A 21,359-nucleotide genomic window follows, 5' to 3' on the forward strand; every position below is an offset into this window, starting at 1 on the left:
AAGTGATACAGGGCTGGAGAAGGAAAAGAATCATGGGACGGGAGGCCTCAGGAGAAAGAAGGGAGTGGGGGGAAGCACCAGAGGGAGATGGAGAACAGGCAAACAACTAAATATGTCAGGGATGGGGTAAGAAGGGGAGGAGGGGCATTAACAGAAGTTAGAGAAGTCATTGTTCATGCCATCAGGTTGGAGGCTACCCAGCCAGTATATAAGGTGTTGTTCCTCCAACCTGAGTTTGGATTCATTTTGACAATAGAGGAGGCCATGGATAGACATATCAGAATGGGAATGGGATGTGGAATTAAAATGTGTGGCCACTGGGAGATCCTGCTTTTTCTGGCAGACCGAGCGTAGGCGTTCAGCGAAACGGTCTCCCAGTCTGCGTCGGGTCTCACCAATATATAAAAGGCCACACCGGGAGCACCAGACGCAGTATACCACACCAGCCGACTCACAGGTGAAGTGTCGCCTCACCTGGAAGGACTGTCTGGGGCCCTGAATGGTGGTGAGGGAGGAAGTGTAAGGGCAGGTGTAGCACTTGTTCCATTTACAAGGATAAGTGCCAGGAGGGAGATCGGTGGGAAGGGATGGGGGGGACGAGTGGACAAGGGAGTCGCGTAGGGAGCGATCCCTGCGAAAAGCAGAAAGGGGGGGAGGGAAAAATGTGTTTGGTAGTGGGATCCCGTTGGAGGTTTCATTCCCCTCTTTTCCTTCGCTACATCGATGACTGCATTGGCGCTGCCTCTTGCACGCATGCTGAGCTCGTGGACTTCATTAACTTTGCCTCCAACTTTCACCCTGCCCTGAAATTTACCTGGTCCATTTCGACACCTCCCTCCCCTTTCTTGATCTTTCTGTCTCCATCTCTGAAGACGGCCTATCTACTGATATCTACTATAAGCCTACAGACTCTCACAGCTACCTGGACTATTCCTCTTCCCACCCTGTCTGTTGCAAAAAGGCTATCCCCTTCTCACAATTCCTCTGTCTCCGCCGCATCTGCTCTCAGGATGAGGCTTTTCATTCCAGGATGAAGGAAATGTCTTCCATTTTTAAACAAAGGGTGCTTCCCTTTGTCCACCATCAACTCTGCTCTCAAACGCATCTCTCCTATTTCCTGCACATCTGCCCTCACCCCATCCACCCACCACCCCACTCGGGATAGGGTTCCCCTTGTCCTTACCTACCACCCCACCAGCCTCCAGGTCCAACATATAATTCTCTGTAACTTCCGCCACCTCCAACGGAATCCCACTACCAAACACATTTTTCCCTCTCCCACTTTCTGCTTTTCGCAGGGATCGCTCCGTACGTGACTCCCTTGTCCACTCGTCCCCCCCATCCCTTTCCACCGATCTTCCTCCTGGCGCTTATCCTTGTAAACGGAACAAGTGCTACACCTGCCCTTACACTTCCCCCCTCACCACCATTCAGGGCCCCAGACAGTCCTTCCAGGTGAGGCGACACTTCACCTGTGAGTCGGCTGGTGTGGTATACTGCGTCCGGTGCTCCCGGTGTGGCCTTTTATATATTGGTGAGACCCGATGCAGACTGGGAGACCGTTTTGCTGAACGCCTACGCTCGGTCTGCCAGAAAAAGCAGGATCTCCCAGTGGCCACACATTTTAATTCCACGTCCCATTCCCATTCTGATATGTCTATCCATGGCCTCCTCTATTGTCAAAGTGAATCCAAACTCAGGTTGGAGGAACAACACCTTATATACCGGCTGGGTAGCCTCCAACCTGATGGCATGAACATTGACTTCTCTAACTTCCGTTAATGCCCCTCCTCCCCTTCTTACCCCATCCCTGACATATTTAGTTGTTTGCCTGTTCTCCATCTCCCTCTGGTGCTTCCCCCCCCCCCCCCTTCTTTCTCCTGAGGCCTCCCGTCCCATGATCCTTTCCCTTCTCCAGCCCTGTATCACTTTCACCAAACACCTTTCCAGCTCTTAGCTTCATCCCACCCCCTCCGGTCTTCTCCTATCATTTTGCATTTCCCCCTCCCCCCACTACTTTCAAATCTCTTACTATCGTTCCTTTCAGTTAGTCCTGACGAAGGGTCTCGGCCCGAAACGTCGACAGCGCTTCTCCCTATAGATGCTGCCTGGCCTGCTGTGTTCTACCAGCATTTTGTGAGAATAGGGAGTGTTGCCTTAATAAACATTTTGGGTTTTTTTTCAAAAATCCTACAGCAGATTTGTAAAGGAAGCTGGCTGAGTAAAACAGTGCTAAAACGTCAAAGACACAGTATATGGCTGTAGGTGAAAGAAGATAGATTACAACACCACCATCTGCTGAGTGTGATTTGAAATATTGGCGTTTTGTGCACTCAGAATGTGGATTTTCATCCATGCAGAGTTGAAGGCCCAATGGACCCACAACCGAGTTGTGGTTGATAATCTGAATCTGAAACACAAGGTCAAGGAATAAAATGGTCAGGAGGACATTCTATTTCTATGTTCTTTTGTGATTCTAAGAAAGGAAAGGATTTTAAAATAAATTTAAGTTTGCATATATAAGTTTTTGCTTCAATTCTAGCTTTCTTTACTTGCTCCTGCCACTTAAAGCTCACACTAAAGATATCTCAGTGACTTAGTGATAAAAATGTGTAACCACAGACCTGACCATAATTTTCTTTTTGTATTATTTTACATATAGGAAATAGCCATATAACAACCTACAGTACTTCAAATAATTTTTGAAATTTTAATGTACCACTTAATATTTTAATGCTGTGCTAATTATATTGTATTTCACGTGCCTGCATTTTCTCTTAACTTTATCCATTAGAAATTCTACCATTATTACCACTGTCGTAGCTTGGCATATTTAATTAGACAGTTTGCATAACATTTAGAATGGGGATATAAATGTGCTAATAGAATGTAAAATTTGCCGAAGATTTTTTTAACTCATTCTTTGGGATGTCATTGCAACTGCCAAGGCTGGAATTTATTGCACATCCTAATTACCTTGAATGGAGTGGCTTTCACATAATTTCTCAGGACGTTTAAGAGTCAACTACAGTTAGACAAAGCCTGGAATATTTTACAATTTTTGCTCTTTGTGTAAAATTAATAGATATTTCTCATAGCACTGTGCAATTGAAAATGGATCTTTATTCGACTGTAGCATACTAATGATGTCTGTTGTACAATACTGAATATTTTCTCTGGGCACTTTCTGGCATGAACCATACTTATATGTCTGATGTGTAAAATCAAACTTTTTCCTATGGCATGCTTCATTTGAGAGTTGTCATAGATATTATGCCATGCTGTTGTAGAACCATTCATTAGTAGTGTATGCCTGAAAAATCTCCACTGCAAATCAGTCTGATGCTTCTCCCCAAATGGATCAAGCCTGAATTAACAACTGCCTGAACAATTATCTTACCTGACTCCCCATTTGCTCATTTCCAGAACTCAGCCATGCTCAGTTCCACAAATCTTCAAACTCCATCATCAACACCCCAGTTACCGATCCTAACAGGGTATTAAAGTTTAGCTATCACTTCCTCCATTTATTCAATCAAACTCTAGTTAGTCTACAATGACTGAGGTCCTACCTGGAATCAGACCTCTAACCACTGGTGGAAGCTCCTACCTCTCCACTAATCCTGAATTTGGCCTTGATTCCAGCTGATTTAAGCACAAAGGATACATGCAAATTTTAAACACACCTGGAGTTTGGTGCAGTGATTCATAATCAGACTAATCCTGGGTGTGCTGCATAATTGCCCTGAGGAGTGCTTCTTAAAGATCACAACTATTTCTAGCTTTAATTTTGAATATTTTTTGCACTTAACATTTATTCTTCTGTTTTCATAATCTACACCTCTGGACGACTTTCATTTTAGCAGTTGTTGATGGCTTCCTCACACCTCCCTATTTTCTATCTCTGCGTACCATCCATTATTTGATTATTTTAAATGTTGTCTATTTTGAAATTTAAGTACATTCTTAAATTTATCATGGTACATATTGAATAGTAATTCTTGGGCTGCTTTGTGAAAATTACGTATTCATTTTAATGCTGTTAGATAAATAAATTGTACACTATCCATTGATCTTTTGTCACATTATGCTGACATTGGGTCTTGTAACTGTTTGTTATTTGCCATCTTACAAGGAAATATAATTAAGCTGCAGTTGCAAATTCAACGTGCAATTCTACAAATAGAACAAATTGGCTGCATCCAGTGTACAAATATTAGAACTGCTGCCTTGCAACTTCAGTAACCCATTACTTCTGGTATGAGCATGTGGAGTTTCTAGTTTCTTCCCTTGACTGCATAGGTTTACCCCTAGTGGTCCAGTTTCCTCCACCTCCCAACTTGGCAGGTTAGTTTGTCACTGTTAATTTTCCCTGGTGTGTAGGTGAGTGGTAGAATCTGGGAGGAGTTTACGGACGTGGATGTTTATGCAACAGGCAAGAGGGTGACGTGGATCTGTGATTATAAAAATGAAAACAAATCCATAGAAAGAGATGACATAGGATCGGAAGATGTTGAATTGTTGTTGGTAGGATTATGGAACTGCAAAGGTGAAAAGACCCTGATGGAAGTTATATACAGACCTCCAAACAGTAGCCAAGGTGTGGGCTACAAATTACAGCAGGGGACAGAAATTGCATGTCAAAAGGGAAGTGTTACAATAGTCATGGGGAATTTCAATATGCAGGTAGATTGAGAAAATCGCAGATTGGAGTTGATTTTGGATCCCAAGCGAGAGACTTTGTAGACTGCCTACGAGATGGCTGTTTAGAGCAGCGTATGATTGAGGCCACTAGGGGATTGGGTATTGTGTAATGAACCAGAGTTGATTAAGGAGTTTAAAGTAAAGAAACCCTTAGGAAGCAGTGATCATAATATGATAGAATTAACCCTGCCATTTGAGAGGGAGAAGATAAAGTCAAAGGGAATTACAGAGGTGTGAGAGATGAGCTGGCCAAAGTTGATTGGGTATATTAGCAGAGATGACAGCAGAGCAGCAATGGGTGAAATTTCTGGGAGCAATTTGGAAGGCGCAGGATAGATACATCCCAAAGAAGAAGAAGAATTATTCTAAAGACAGGATGACATAACTGTGCCTGACAAGGGAAACCAAAGCCAACATAAAAGCGACAAGAGAGGGCATATAATAGAGCAAAAATTAGTGGGAAGTTAGAGGACTGGGAAATATTTAAAAATCAACAGAGGGCAACTAAAAAACCAGTATGATCATAATACTGTCATGAACTTTAGCACTGAAGGGGAAAAGGTACATAGAATTTTGTGCACAAAGTGAGATAGTACATGAGCAGGCACGTTGGCCCTCTAAGTTGTACCAAACTAATAAACTGATGACACCTAATTAAATGAATCCTTGTCACCTGCACATGGTCTATATCTCTCTACTCGCTGCATATTCATGTGCCTATCTAAGAGCCTTGTAAAGCCTTTATCATATCTTCCTGCTCCACCATCCTTACCAGTGCATTCCGGGCACTAATCACATTTTTTGTTCAAAATAAAATTGCCCTATTCATCTTATTGGAACTTTTCACCTCTCACGTCAGATACAAGCCCTCCTATGTTAGATATTTTGACTCTGGGAGAAAAATACCCTCGTAGACCTATGCCTCTCTTAGCCTTATAAACTTCTATCAGATCTCCCCTCAGCCTCTACTGCTCCAATGAAAACAACCCTAGTTTGACAAACCACTCTTTGTAGCCTATGCCCTGTAATCTAGGCAGCATCCTGGTAAACCTCTTCCTCACTCTCCCTATAATGGGACGACCGGAGTTCAATGCAGTACTCTAGATGCAGTTAACAAGTGTCTTATAAAGGTGCAACATAACTTCCCAACTCTTGAACTCTGTGCCTTGTCAAATAAAGGCAAACATGTCACACGCCTTCTTTACCACCCTATCAACTTGTGCAGCTACTTTCAGGAAGCTATGGACTTTGACCTCGTGATCCTACTATAAATTAATAATTGACTTGTGTTCTCAGCTGTGTGGATAAGTGACTTAAATTATATTGCTGGGAATGAGGATCTTATTGAAATTGGCAGTACTGATATTGTTCAATGACACACTTTGGAGCAATGTGTACTCATTTCCTCAGCCATTGTCAGAATGCATATCTAAGACTGAAAATGTCATCAGCAGAATATGTCAAATTCCTGGAGTGGCATGATTCAGTCAGCAAATGATCTGTAATCACCTTTCATTCTGACAGATAAAAGATACTGATTTATGTATGTGCAGGACTGAAAATCCAACTCAATTACATATTCTCAACCAGCTAAACTAAAAGAATTTGATATAATTTTGGCACTATGTCCTAAAAGTCATCAACCCAAACTAAGGTATCACTGTAACAAAATTGTACAGTCCAATAAAAGACAGTGGATGAGAAAACTCTGATCTGCAAGCTGTACTATCATTTTAGAAACATAGAAAAACGTACAACAAAATACAGGCTCTTTGGCCCACAATGCTGTGCCAAACATATCTTTACTTCAGAAATTACCTCGGGTTACCACTAGCCCTCTTATTTTTCTAAGCTCCATGTACCTATCTAGGAGTTTCCTAAAATTTCGTATTATATCCGCCTCCACCACAGTCACCGGCAGCCCATATCATGCACTCACCACTCTCTGCGTAAAAAACTTACCCCTGACATCCCGTCTGTACCTACTTCCAAGCACCTTAAAACTGTGTCTTCTCGTGTTAGTCATTTCACCCCTGAAATGCATTTTGTCAATGCTCATTTTACATTTCCATAAGCACATGAGAATATGCAGATTCTACAAAACTTGTAGCGTTCTTCCAGCATTTTGTGTGTGTTGCTCAATTTCTACCCAATTGTTTTCTACCCTTCCACCATCTTATAATAGTATCCAGTCCCACAACCAGAAGTTTAATTGCTAACTTTTTTAGGTGGAATATTCTGAAAATCTTTTTCAAATGAAGATACCCAACGTCATATGGCTAAGTATTGGTTCTTCTGTTGTCTAATAATATCCCTTAAGATAGTAAACGTCACTGCAACGGGTGATCCAATTTTTACATTTTGGGCCTTGATGTCCTTTAAACTGTCTTAATTGCTTCAAAGAATATTTCAAAAAAGTAGCCCAGTGTGAGCAGTAATGTGGTCTTGCAGCCTTGATGAATCCCAAGTGATCTTTACTTTTTTAACAACTGAAATTTAATTGGTGTAATTTTATTATCCAAAGTGGAAAGAACATTGGGGAGCTATTGAATAGAAGAAAATTCAGCTCACGTGCAGGCTGACATAGCCAATGCACAACCTCATTACTCATGGATTACACATTTAGGTCAGGAATTTATTAACATTTAGTCTTAGTGAGCACCATTGTTGAATTAATGCTAGTAAGTGCCACATTGGGAAGATTATGAGCTGTGAATTTCTGTTCACTGGAAATGTGATTAAAGCTGTCCACATCTGTTTAACTTGGAATTTCTTAACAACACCCAGAGAATTTTTTGAATTCTTCAAATTGAAAAGGACAATGTTCTAATAGATCTTGCCTTTAAATGGTCTCTTTCTTTGATCTCTTTAAAGTAAGTTGATAAACTCTTTGCAAGGTTTTCTTCTGTTATCCACCCAGTTTGTAAAGATTTTGAGGTTTTATGAATTAATTTTACTTTAAATGTAACTTTAAACATAGAAAATATGAGAACAAAAATATGGATCAGACTTGTCTGAAGATCTGTTGAGTGCAGTTTGATCTTATTACAAGAATTCTACAGCAATTTTGAAATAATAATGGTCAGTAATGGCAAATTGCAACCATTTGATTTATTGATGAAAAATAGATCATTTCTGCAGCATCTAAAATAATTTGAGCCATGTAAATTAATTCATTTATGATGTATAACTAGTAGTTTTTATTTTTGTTGCTTGTATTTTTTGTGGACAAATGTAGCCAGAGAACGATTATGTGGTGTTTGTAGTTACCCTCATCAGTATGCACAAGGTGTAGCATCTCTTACAGCATTTTTTTGTAAGCTTATATGTTTCTATTAGCTGTCAACTTTACACAAAGGATGAGGAAATTACTGTCATGGAAAAATATTAGTAATCCAACTAAAAATACTGTTTTTCCCCTTTGGGCGTTAGCATCTTATTCATAGACATCAGTACAGTACAATAATAGTTTTTGCATGGAATGTTATGCTAGTTTTTCTTGTGATAGAGGCAGAATAGTTTTTCTAGTTTAGAGGCTTTAGATTATAATATATTATCTTCACGAGGAAAACAGTGAACCTTGAAAACGTCCTAAGATGTTGTTTAAAAAAAGACTTAATAAATTCATTGCTTTAAATCTGTGTCTTCCAATTTTATTTTGCACTTTATTCCCCAGGAAAATGACCCATATCCTTGGCCGCTGTTTTCCTCTTATCCGATACCAAAGTGTTACCTTCAAGAACCAGTGAAAAATCATGTTCCAAAACAAGGTAAAACATTAATAAATGAGTGTATTAGTAAGTCTCTTTGCGAAATGTCTTAAAACATGTTGTTGGATACCTAAAGGGTGAAAGTGACGTTCATTCCTACTTGATACAAATAACAATAGCATTTCACATTATTAAAAAAGAATATTAATTTGTGTATGCCACCTCAGATAAAAAGAAGATGGTTGATCAGAGTTGTCACATGAAATGATCCTCTCTACTCAAATATTTAATGAATATTTGCTGAAAGCCATTACCCAGTATGAACATAACGGCAGTGCAAAAGTGTTGACAGAGATTATTTTAATACATCAGTAAAACTACACTTACAGCACACTATCACTTTAAACTGCTTTCGACCATTGCATTTATATTATGTTTTACAGAATCTGTTTAAAATATTTTGCTTCTCATTATTTATTAATTTTCTATACATTTCTTACAGTGGGTGGGTGGGGTGTGGAAAAAATGTCAGTGTTCCAGGTTAAACCTTGCATCAAGACTCAGATTCCTGCATCTGCAGTCTCTTGTATCTCATTGATATTGATGACTGATCTGACCATGTCATTGTTATGACAGAATCACAGTTTGGGTAAATTGGTAGATAAGCTTAACTTGTTTGTTTCTTGTATTGAACTCTTCTTTTGGGAGTTGTGGACTAGCATGACCTGCTGAATATACCTCCTGCTTTGTATTTCATAACTCTGCAGTCTTTTATATATAATCTTTTGTCTATTGTGCCCATTCACTCATTGAACACCTTGTTTAGAGCTTATCCCACTGGTTTTACCCTAATAGAGACCTTCTCCCTCCCATATCCTCAGTACCACTTAATAAGCCTCTCTTTCTTACCAATTCTGACAAAGCATCTTCAACCTAAACCATTGGCTCTGCTTCTTTTACAACAAACATTGTCTGACCTGCAAAGTATTTCCAGTATTTTTTGTTTAATATCAGTAGTATAGCAGTCATTGTTTGGAATACTGATTCTAAGACTTGGGTTCAAATCTAGTATAGCAGTTATTGTTCTGGAAAATTTGATCCTGAGACTTGTGTTCAAATGACACCAAGGCAGGTGGAGAATTTAAATGTAGGCAGCTAAATAAATCTGTAATTAAAGAAAAAATATATAAAGCCACAAAACCATAAAATTGCTATAAAACCTCACCAATGTCCTTCTGAGAAGACATCTGTTACCCTTACTCTGCCTGACCTATTTCTGAAACTACTCACGCCAACATGGCTGACTATTATTACCACCCCGTGCCGCCCCACTCCAGACAATAAGTGCTATTATGCTTAGTAATACTGAATTGCCAATTAGGGAAAATTGCTTTTCACAATTCACCATGTCAAAAGAGTTTATACTTTTCAATCGGTATTAAATTATCTCACGACTTTTATTGGTCCAGCAGATATAGTCCCAGTATCTCATCCCTGCCCTCATAACTTTTGGCCATCATTTCTCTTAGGAGTATTGTTCGGCAAGTTTCAGCATAGACTAGAAGGGCTGAATGGCCTGTTTCCTGTGCTGTAGTGTTCTATGGTTTTATCCAATTAATTAAAATTATCTTTGACTATTTAATCTTAACAGCTTGAGCTGTAAGTGTATGAAGTAAACCTTCATCTGGTACCGATTTAACTGGCAAGCAACTACCAAAGTAATTGATGTAGGATTATGAAGTAAATCACACAGAGGCACAAGTATAAATTAGAGGAGGTTAATTGAGAGTGAAATTCCGTATAAAAGAGAAATAAACAAAAAGATGGATGAAGAAAGAAAGATATTTTCCTTGTCTCTGCAATCCATTTCTGCAAGATTACATTTTAATGGGTAATTAAAGGAAGATTAGCATATATCTGGTGTGAGTGAGTGAGTGAGTGTGTGTGTGTGTGTGTGTGTGTGTGTGTGTGTGTGTGTGTGTGTGTGTGTGTGTGTGTGTGTGTGTGTGTGTGTGTGTGTGTGGAGTTGGGAAATAATTTGTTTTGCTGTTGTATATTGGATACATGTTCTGCTGAAAATTGTATACTTGCTATGTTGGTACCGGAGTGTATGGTGACATTTTTGAGCTGTTGTCCTGACATGTCTTCAGATTGTGTTCACAAACACAATAGATTCTGCAGATGCTGGAAATCCAGAGTAACACACACAAAGTGCTGGAGGAACTCAGCAGGTTAGTCAGCATTTATGGAGGGAAGTATTCAGGGTGAGATCTTTCGTCAGTCTTGATGAAGGGTCTCGACCCAAAATGTCGACTGTTTATTAACCACTTACAATGCAAATTTTGTCTGAATATAGTGATTTTCTTCAAACAAAAATGTAATATAATGTAATATAACCTATAACTGATCTTATTACTGCTTAGATAATGAAGTTATCAAATTACTGAAGAATTCAGAGAAGCAGGGAGACTGGTTAGAGTGCTGTAAAAAGCTGTTGTGTAAAACTATGACAACCAGGCCTGAAATTATCAAAGGAAACAGTAAGTTTTCAAGTTTATATCATTATCAATGTATTTTTGACAAGCATTCTATAAATACAAAATAAAAAGCAAGTATTTCTATTTTCAATGGAAACTTTAAACTTTTCTTCAACCATAGGATGGATTTGTGGTTGTAAATTTATAATCTTCCTTGTAAATTCTACCTTTTACCTACTTGACTGGAGTGAAGTTTGGGATTCCAGACCTACTGAACTTTTGTTCAGCTGTTAACTGATTTTGGGGCAGCTGCATTATCTCTTCATTCTCTGCAGACTTTCCAGATATTTTTGCTAGGAAATCTGTCCTATTAATCAGGCCAATGCAGGAGCTCCATTGAATGTTGAAACAGAGTCTTTTTAATTTATTTTAATTAGCTTCATTAAAATATTCTTATTTGTTTTCCTGTTGTTAGTTCGTTGGAACAGTATTGATAATGTCGGAACCATACATCAATTTAAAATCTCAATGACAATCTTGATGCCAGCAAACTAGAAATGGAACAGACAGACAGACAAACAGACATACTTTATTGATCCCAAGGGAAATTGGGTTTTGTTACTGTCGCACCAACCAAGAATAGTGTAGAAATATAGCAATATAAAACCATAAATAATTAAATAATAATAGGTAAATTATGCCAAGTGGAAATAAGTCCAGGACCAGCCTATTGGCACAGGGTGTCTGACATTCTGAGGGAGGAGTTGTAAAGTTTAATGGCCACAGGCAGGAATGACTTCCTATGATGCTCAGTGTTGCATCTTGGTGGAATGAGTCTCTGGCTGAACGTACTCCTGTGCCTAACCAGTACATTATGGAGTGGATGGGAGACATTGTCCAAGATGGCATGCAACTTGGACAGCATCCTCTTTTCAGACACCACCGTCAGAGAGTCCAGTTCCACCCCCACAACATCACTGATCTTACCCCTACACTTCTGATTACCAGAAGTCCTCTGGTGTCTGCTACCCTCAGCCTGCTGCCCCAGCACACAACAGCAAACATGATAGCACTGGTCACCACAGACACATAGAACATCCTCAGCATTGTCCGGCAGATGTTAAAGGACCTCGGTCTCCTCAGGAAGTAGAGATGGCTCTGACCCTTCTTGTAGACAGCCTCAGTGTCCTTTGACCAGTCCAGTTTATTGTTAATTCGTATCCCCAGGTATTTGTAATCCTCCACCATGTCCACACTGACCCCTTGGATGGAAACAGGGGTCATCGGTGCCTTAGCCCTCCTCAGGTCCACCACCAGGTCCTTAGTCTTTTTCACATTAAGCTGCAGATGACTCTGCTCACACCATGTGACAAACTTCACTGATAATCCAGGCATCAAAGCTTGTCAGTTACACTGGTTCACACCAATCAGCTGCAAGTGGCTTCCCAACAGAAGACTGGGTTTGGAGGTCTTCTCACAGAACTGATAAAATCACATAATCTTCTATAATTGCCTTGCCAATCAATGGAAAATCTAACTTTTTTTCTGTCATTTGTTTTGTGCGTGAAACTGAAGGCAGCTGCACCATGGTGGTTCAAGAAAACTAAATTCTCAATGGCAAATAGGAACGGGCATTGACTGCTGTCTCATCAGCAATGGCCACATTCTGCAGATGGTATTAGTTTAGGAATTGTAGAAATAGCTATATTCTGCTTCTTTCCAAAAAAAGTTGTGCTGAGATTTCACAATTTCACTTGCCCCAGCATTGAAATGTTCCCACAATCTACAGACTCACTTTAAAGGAATCTTCATCTCATGTTCTCCATATTTATTGCTTGTTTATTTATTTCCTTTTGTATATGCACAATTTATATATGCACAATTTGAACGCTCAAGTTGGTGTGGTCTTTTATGGATTCTACTATGGATTTATTGTATTCCTGCAAGAAAAACAAATCTCAGAGTTGTATATGGTGACAAAAAGAAACGTAGAAAACCTATAGCACAATACAGGCCCTTCGGTGCACAATGCTTTGCCAAACACGTACTTACTTTGGAAATTACCCAGGCTTACCCATAGCCCTCTATTTTTCTAAGGTCCATGTACCTATCCAGGAGTCTCTTAAAAAACCCTATCGTTACTGCCTCCACCACTGCCACCGGCAGCCCATTCCACGCACTCACCACTCTTTGCGTAAAAAAACTTACCCCTGACATCTCCCTATTTCCATGCACCTTAAAATTATGAATATAATAAATTTATTTTGAACTTTGAATTTTGTTTAAAAGAATAGTCAAAGGTATGTGTTTAAAAATAAGTTACAACAAAAGCACAGATAGTTGCTACATCAAAAGACACATATGTGCCTAATGTAGATATCCTTAAGTCTATTGAATCCTATTATGAATCAACAATCAGCAGCCTCTTCACTTCCCACTCTTATTGATTCCCTTGTCTACCCTAATACCAATCAGCATCCCAAATAGTCCTTCCAGATAACGTGACTCTTCACCTTTGAGTGTTTTGGGATCATCTATGGCATCCAGTGCTTCTGGTGTGGTCTCCTATGCATGTCCTTGAAACCTAATGCAGATTGCTGGACTGCTTTGTCAAGCACCTTTTCCCTGTCCTTTGGAAAAGGCAGGATCTCCCAGTGGCCACGTGCCATTCTCATTCCAACACGTTTGTCCACAGCTTCTTCCACTACAATGATGAGGCCAAACCTAAGTTGGAGGAGCAACACTTCATATTTCATCTTGATAGCCTGAAACCTGATGGTGTGACCATCAACTTCTCCAACTACTGGTACTTTCTACCCCTCTTTTGTCTTCTCTCTTCTCTTTACATTCTAGCTATGTTCTCACCCTTTTCTTCTTCTCACCTGCCCATCTCTTCCTTCTGGTTCCCCTTCTCTTTCATTCATAGTCCATTATCCTCTCCTATCATATTTCAGCTTATTCGGCCTTCTATCTCTTCCACCTATCTCTCTCCAAATTCCTGCTTCATCACCTCACCCTTCACCTGTCAGGCAACATCTTTGAAAAGGAAGGAAGAGTGAACGTCTCGAGCTGAGACCCTTCATCAGGATTGGAAAGGAAGAGGGCAGAAGCCAGGGTAAGAAGGTGGGGGAGGGGATAGAGTACAAGCTGGTATATGATGGTTGAGACCTGGTAAGGAACACAGTAACATCACCCCAGGTAATTTTTCTTGGAAACATTACCCAATGCTAATTATCTGTGTGGACTTTTGACATCAGAATTTGGGGATTAAGATGCATCAATGTGGACAAGTGAAAGTTCTGTAAGAGTTTCATATAAAGGAGACTTTCCCTCGGTGCAATAACTTACTACTTGAACAACTAATTGCATTACAAATAATAAGTAGGCAAACTATCTATTCTTCTCTGGCAAATCAAAAGTTAGTCTGGCTTTTATTTGTTTACATTTCTAACCTTTGGGGCACATTGTATAATATTGTTGATTTTTGGATGCTGAAAAACTGAAATGAACAAAAACTACTTTCCATTTGTTTAATATTGTCATTTCAATGATGGATGTCTGCTTTTACTGGAAAATATTTTGGTCAGTAGATAAGAGGTTTGAATAAATTGTCAAATTGCTAGTTTTATTTTTTTCAGTGCTACCAACAATAAGACAACTTGCTTAAAACACCTAATCAAGAAATATAGATTTGGATTTTACATAAAACTGCTAGCAGGTGTACTATTTCTTTTCAAAAACATTTGTTACTGCTTTTTATAAAAAATATTTTTTTTCATTTGAAAGGGTAATTGAAAGATAATATTTGACTTCCATCCTACAGAATGCCTCAAATTTTTAAAAGATGTTTTATTTCAGTTAAATAATAGTACATGAAGGTAATTTTTATCAAAGGGTTTTTAACCTAACAATTAACTTTGATTTTCCTCCCAAGGACACAGACTAATATATTGGGTATTTCCAGCATTTTCTATTTCTGTTGTTTGTTTTTGCATCTCCATTTATTTCAATTTTCCCCAAGTTTGTTTTGTTATGCATTAACTTCTTGTGTCTTTCTTTAAACTTTAGCTCTTGCTGAATTACTGGAGAAAGTTGTTGAGTATAGCTCTAATAACCCACCTGAGTGCTTCTTCAAACCTTATGAAAGTGAGTTATTTGTTTCTTATCCAAATTAGATACAAAAAAAACATAAAATTTACTTTTCCCTTGAATTGCTGGAATTGCTTGAAATGTAAGTACTTTATTATGCTTATGTAGATTTTCCTTTCATAGACTGTTGAAAATGTTTAATGTAACACTGTAGAGAATTCCTTCTGGGAATGGTAATTAGGGATTTAGTTTGTATGGCAAGATTTAAAATATGGATTTGGAAAATGCTGTATAAAGCTCCAGGGTTGATGGGTTTAAGTGGTATGTCAATGCATAATTAAAATGCACTTGACTTTTAGAGAAAAATTTGAAGGTTCAGGATCCTTTCCAAAATTAGTCTTGTTATTCCAGTTGCTTTTATTATAAGTATGTGAATTACTTACAACTCCCAGGCCGTTTCTGTGAAGTAATGGCTGAAAAAGTATTCCTTCCAAATTTTTGACCAGTTTTCTGTAAAGGTGATACATATTCTTTCTTTTATGGGTTGTGGATTATGCTGAACAATTGCTTTCTATTGTTTTCTCTTAAAAAGATGGCAGTGGATCCTGATGAAAATTTCACAGTGCACTGGGCAGTAAGTTCCCGTTTCAAATCCAGCACAGATTAAGAAAAGATGATATATTCACAAGTCAAATATTTTTTGACTTGGAGGAGAAATTGCAGGTAGAGGTACTTTCATGTACCTTGTTCATTCTGTGTTCTGAAAGTCCTGGCCTTAGGAGTTGTTAATTGAGGAGACCTGACAAATTGTTGCAGTGCATTTTGTAGTTGGTACATACTGTGATCACAGTGTATTGGTGGTGAAGAAAGTGAATGTTTAGAATTTTGTATGGCTAACAATTAAATGTACTTCTTTATCCATGACATTGAGGTTTTTGAATTGTTGGAATTACAATCATTAAGCAAGTGATGAATATTGTTATACTTCCCTGTCTTGTACTTTGTTGATAGTGGAATGGCTTTTGGAAGTCTGCTAGGGAAGTCGCTCTCCATATTCTAACTAGCCTCATCTTGGAGCAGAATTTAAATAACTAGTCCAGGAAATTTGTTGATCAATATTCAAAAAAGGTGGCATATTAGAATAGCGGCTGGTGTAATGTTTTACAGCACTAGCGATCAGCAATCAGGGTTCAATTCCCACTGCTGTCTGTAAGGAGTTTGTACGTTCTTTTGGTGACTGCTTAAGTTTTCTGCAGTTGCTCTGGTTTCCTTCCACATTCCAAAGGCTACAGGTTAGAGTTATAAGTTGTGGGCAAGCTGTGTTGGTGCTGGAAGCATAGGAACAATTGCAGGGTGCTGCCCCCCATAACCTTGGACTGAATGCATTAGTCATTGATGTAAACAATGCACTCCACTGTATGTTTTGATGTTTTTACTGTTACGTACCCCGTAACTGGGTCACTTACCAGCAAAGATAGAGAGGTCCGTTGAAGTCTGACGGTACTATTTTTAACAGTATTTATTGATAAAAATACACAAAATAATATCAAGGCAAACTTACAGATAATATACATCGTCAATACTAAATCTAGAAGCGCGGGTCTAATAGTAAATCAATAAGAAATAGCTCTATCGTTGTCTAGGGGATAATGTATTGTCCGATGGAAATATAAAAGTCACTCAGTTCATTCAAGCTGCAGCTTTTGGGTTGGAGAGAAAGACGGGTTAAAACTTGCCCATTCCTTTTATGATGTCAATCCTTCGAGAGTCGTTGGGAGTTGATTTCCTCGTTGTTAGCTAAAAACCATTCTGCCGTGGTACAGGGCCCACCGATTCTGGGGCAAACGGAAAAGGACGCACGTGGCCCTCCACTGATTTTTGCTATTACGGGATCGTTCGCGTTTCTTCTGGTGCGTCTGAGGGGCTGTTCCCATAGACCCTCTTTTTATCCTGACTCACAGGGTCTCAGGTGTCAATCAGGTTGGGGATGATGCAATCCCTCCATCAACCTCCTCCTTGGTTCATTGCCTGGGGCTTTGATTGCATTGTACAGGATGCAATACATAAGTCCGTCTCCAAGAGACAATAGCCAGTATCAATGGGTCCACCTTTCGGAGGCCAGGACACATTCCAACTCTTTGTGGATTCTGCATGTCTTTCTCTCATTTCCTGGGTCTCCTGAACTGACGTAATAGTGATCTTGCGATTCTCACAAAGGAGGGGGCTACCCCGCACCCTTCGGCCCCTCAGAGCTGTGGCACATTCGTAACATTACAAGTATATGTAACAAGTAAAGCTAATCTTTAAATTCTTTGGGGTGCAGTGGGATTTTTTTAAGTGATGATATTATTGTTGAATATTGAAGATAGGTGGTTAGATTATCTTTTATTGTAAATGTAACTGTGATTACCGTATTAAATGCTATAAAGGAATGATAAATAAGTTGTCACAATTTTATAGGCTATTTGTTAAGTGTTTTATCTTGCATTTCTGAAGGTATGTCCCTATCCTGTTTGCAGTAAGTATTGCATGCAGTGTTTTCATGATGTACAGTAAATCTCCTGTGCACCCTCTCCAGTAGAATTATATCCTGTAAGAAGATAACTCAAATTAAGTGTGCAGTACTTGGTCTGTAGTCGTTGTGTATGGTTGCAGTATAACTCACCGCTCACGTATTCTTTGTCACAGCTAATAGAGGATTTGGCTTATTGACCATCCTATTGACCTATCCTTTAAGCACTTACATACATTTCAAGAATCTTCTGTTCCTTCACATCTCTTACTATCTGTTCATTTAATTGTATATTCACTTCCCTGACTGAACTATGTGAATGGATTCCTTATATTTCCATGATCTCAGTTCCAAAAATTGTGCAGATAAAATCTCTTTTTAACAAGACAAATATAAAATATTCTGCTTTTATTTGCAATAAATGAATTGAAAAGATTTGAATTGAGAAGTATATGTACATAATTCATGCATGACTTGGAATATCACGTGAAAACTATTTGAATTTGAGTTTTGCAAACATTCCTCTCAATGCATCAATGAACTTAATTATAAGGACCTGATTTATGTGGCAGTAAGGACTAAGAATTTACTTCAGATCCCTATAGACTTAACAAGTCTTGTGGTGATGGTGGCAAAAATTCTTCAATAGACTTAAATTCCTTCAACGAAGGAGAAGTAAACATAAATCCTAGCAGAAGTGCAGGCTTTATGAATTCTCTTGCTTCCAAGCAACATAGTAACACTCATCATCAAAGCTTATAGATGAAAGTGACCATGTGATTTAAGATGCAATGTATCCTGAATGTCTTTACCAATGTATATAGGACCCTAGGACTTGTTTTGAATATTAAAATAGACCAGCCACTTATTGAGCCCTCCATAAAAGTTGATGGTATTACCCTTGAAAATGTAGACCACTTTCTCTACCATGGCAGAATTCTCTCATCAAAAACAGACATCAATTCAGAGATCAACCATTGCCTGAGTATTGCCAGTGGTGCCTATGCAAGATTAAGGAATGAGTCTTTGAAGACCACGACCTACGTTTGATCTATACTGCAGTCATCCTTCCTACACTACTGTATGGAGATGAATCATGGGCCATTTTGAGTAAACACCTGAAAACACTGAAACAATACCACCAAAAAGCCTTACAAAAGACTTTGAGGATCAGGTAGAACGACGTATTGAAGGAGTCCAACATGAACAGCATTTCCAGCATGATAAAGCAACACCAGTTCCAATGTTACGTTCTGCCTAACTCAGTTCTCTTCAAACAGGTCATTACTCCTAGTTCAGCGAAGGTCAGCAAGCCCCTGATGGGCAAAGGAAATACTTGAAAGCTAACATCAAACTCAGCCTGAAGAAATTTAACATTACATCTGAAAACTGGGAAGACATAGCACTCAATAGATGAACCTGGAGGAAATCTGTTCCAAGAGAGAGCTGTGTTACATGAGAGTGACCTCCTGTGTGCCACAGAGAACAAGAGGCATTTGCAAAAGGGGAGACTGAACAACCAAAACACCCAGCTACTAGCCATAGCCTCCACTTGCCCATGACCACACTGCACTAAAATATTTGGATCCTGGATCAGCCTCGGCATCAGGGGTTCCCAAACTTTTTTATCGACCTGTACTATTAGCTGAGGACCCCAGGTTGGGAACCCCTGCTGAACAGCTACCTAAGGATCCACCAATAGGCAACCTCTTAGGAGAAAATCATACTCAACTTCAGTGATCTCACTGCTATGTGATTTAGATACAACTGGTACACAGCAAATGACAAAGTGGGAGATGAAGAGTGATGAAAATTAGGGTCAAGGAAAGTAGTATAAGGTTTTCAAAACTGCTTTAGAAACGTGCATTTCACTTAAGCCTATAAACATCACAAAAATGTAGTGTGATAATAAATACTTTGTCAGATTTTTCATAAAATGAGTAATGATCCTCAAGGAGAAAAATGTTTGACCATGAAAAGGCTAGAAGCAATGCATATGAGTGCTAATGGAAAAACTTTGATATTTTACAGTTAAAGGGAAAATATATTTTTATATATTATGTTGAAGTTGTGAAAATTTACTTATTTTAATTGAATCACTGGAAATGTAAAATGTTTATTGCTGAAGTTTTCTTTATGAAGAAATATGATGAATATAGAACAGATTACATTATGATAACAAAAATCAAAAAAAGTTCTCTTTCACCCTGTCACATAATGCTGAATAGCCAGTTATAATAGGCTAACATTTCTGTTACTATGTTCCGGGATTGATTAATTTTGAAACAGAATTCCCAAACAGTAGCAAATAAATTAGTGATTGCACAGTCTGCATCTGCCTATCTGTAATTTTACAGAATTCAGGTCTTTTCAAATTGTGATATTTGGTTTGTATTTTGATAAAAATGTTGGCCCTTCATTTTTAAGGATGTGATTTTTTGAAACTAGCTGAGTTAAGATATGACCAAAAGTTTCTTATTGCCACATGAAAAAATCCTGAATAGTAATAATTTATACAGACTTAACTGCATCATAATTAATTAATTAATTAATTTAGCTATATTGGAATTTAGATGGTCTGAACAGAAATAATTGGCAAATAACCTTGAATTGATGGGATTAAAGTATTGTTAGGAAATTAGTAATCAAAATTATTCTGCATTATATTTCACTATTGCTGTTCACTTTATTGATCTTAAAAATTCTTCTCAAAGTAAATTCTAAGTGAGGAGAGGAATACATTTCAACATGAGACTCATTTATTACTGTTCAAAATCCATGTCACTAAAAGCAAAGTGAGTTTTCGTTTACTATTGGATTTTTGTTCATGAAAGCAAAATTACCTTTTTGCAAAGCTGTGGCTGCATGTGGAGTTGATATGAAAACCTGATTGTTTGTCCTTTGATCTATGAGGCAAGAAATAAGAACATAATGAAAAGAAAAGATTGGCTTCCTTCCAAGAATGACAATTCAACCTCTTTTCCCATCTCTATAAATTCAGTTTCAATAGACATAAATCTGGTTCTTCAAATCTGACCAGAATGGAACAGCAAAAAATCTCAGTGGGTAACACTTAAAGATTTTTGTTTTCATTCCATTTGCTTTAATTTCAATGTAATGTTTGACAAACAGTAAAACTGTTCGACAAACTGTAAAACAGTAAGCCTCTAATTTTTGTGTGTTATTTTTATAACTAATTTTAATGTATAACAGGAACTAATAGTCATGACCACATTGACAGTTTATTCTTATTATTTATCTTTATTAGAATGATTTACTTTTATAACTGCTGGTATAAAAAATTCAGCAATAAGCTTGGAGAAGCCAAAGATGTGGTTCTTGTAACAAAACAATATTGAGAAGATTTGGTACAGGGGTACAAAATGTTGACTGATCAATTCTAGACAGTTCGTACATTTATAGTTTTGGTTCAACTTTGAGGAAGTGCAAACTTTCATGCAAAGAGTAGTTGTGACTTCAGTGGCTAGCAGGACCAATGGAAGCAGAATCAGTTTGTGTTTTTGAAAGAAAATTGATAGGTAATTAAGGAAATAATTGGCAGGGCTCTGGGGAAGGCATGAGACTGATAAGGTGCTCTACTAAGAGCCAACATTTGAGTTAATGGGCAAATTGACCTCCTATAATTCTATCTAGTTCAAGCTCATCTTATGTTACTAGATCCACTGTACATTCTTTAATATAACAATAGTTGATAAACTGAAAGCTCACAATGGAGACATCTACTTGATGTAAGATACTTTCAAATTCAATGTAAGATTTTCTAAATATCTGATGACAAAGTAGAGGAACATTTGAGTCATATTTAATACTAGCCTGTTAGAGCTCCACCAGCCCTGCCTTCCTTGA

At 38.3% G+C, this 21,359-nt stretch overlaps 1 protein-coding gene across 3 annotated transcripts in view; it reads left to right on the forward strand.

The window, feature by feature from the left end:
• tbc1d32 (TBC1 domain family, member 32) overlaps positions 1-21,359 on the forward strand; it is a 220,380-nt gene that overhangs the window by 145,931 nt on the left and 53,090 nt on the right. For all 3 annotated transcript variants that reach the window (XM_073057379.1, XM_073057381.1, XM_073057380.1), the window contains 3 exons: positions 8,381-8,474; positions 10,838-10,954; positions 14,960-15,037. In XM_073057379.1, coding sequence (XP_072913480.1) covers positions 8,381-8,474; positions 10,838-10,954; positions 14,960-15,037 — 289 coding nt within the window. The remainder of the gene's footprint in view (positions 1-8,380; positions 8,475-10,837; positions 10,955-14,959; positions 15,038-21,359) is intronic.

The sequence above is a fragment of the Hemitrygon akajei genome, chromosome 9 (genome assembly GCF_048418815.1).
Source record: "Hemitrygon akajei chromosome 9, sHemAka1.3, whole genome shotgun sequence".
In the NCBI taxonomy this organism is placed as follows: Eukaryota; Metazoa; Chordata; class Chondrichthyes; order Myliobatiformes; family Dasyatidae; genus Hemitrygon; species Hemitrygon akajei.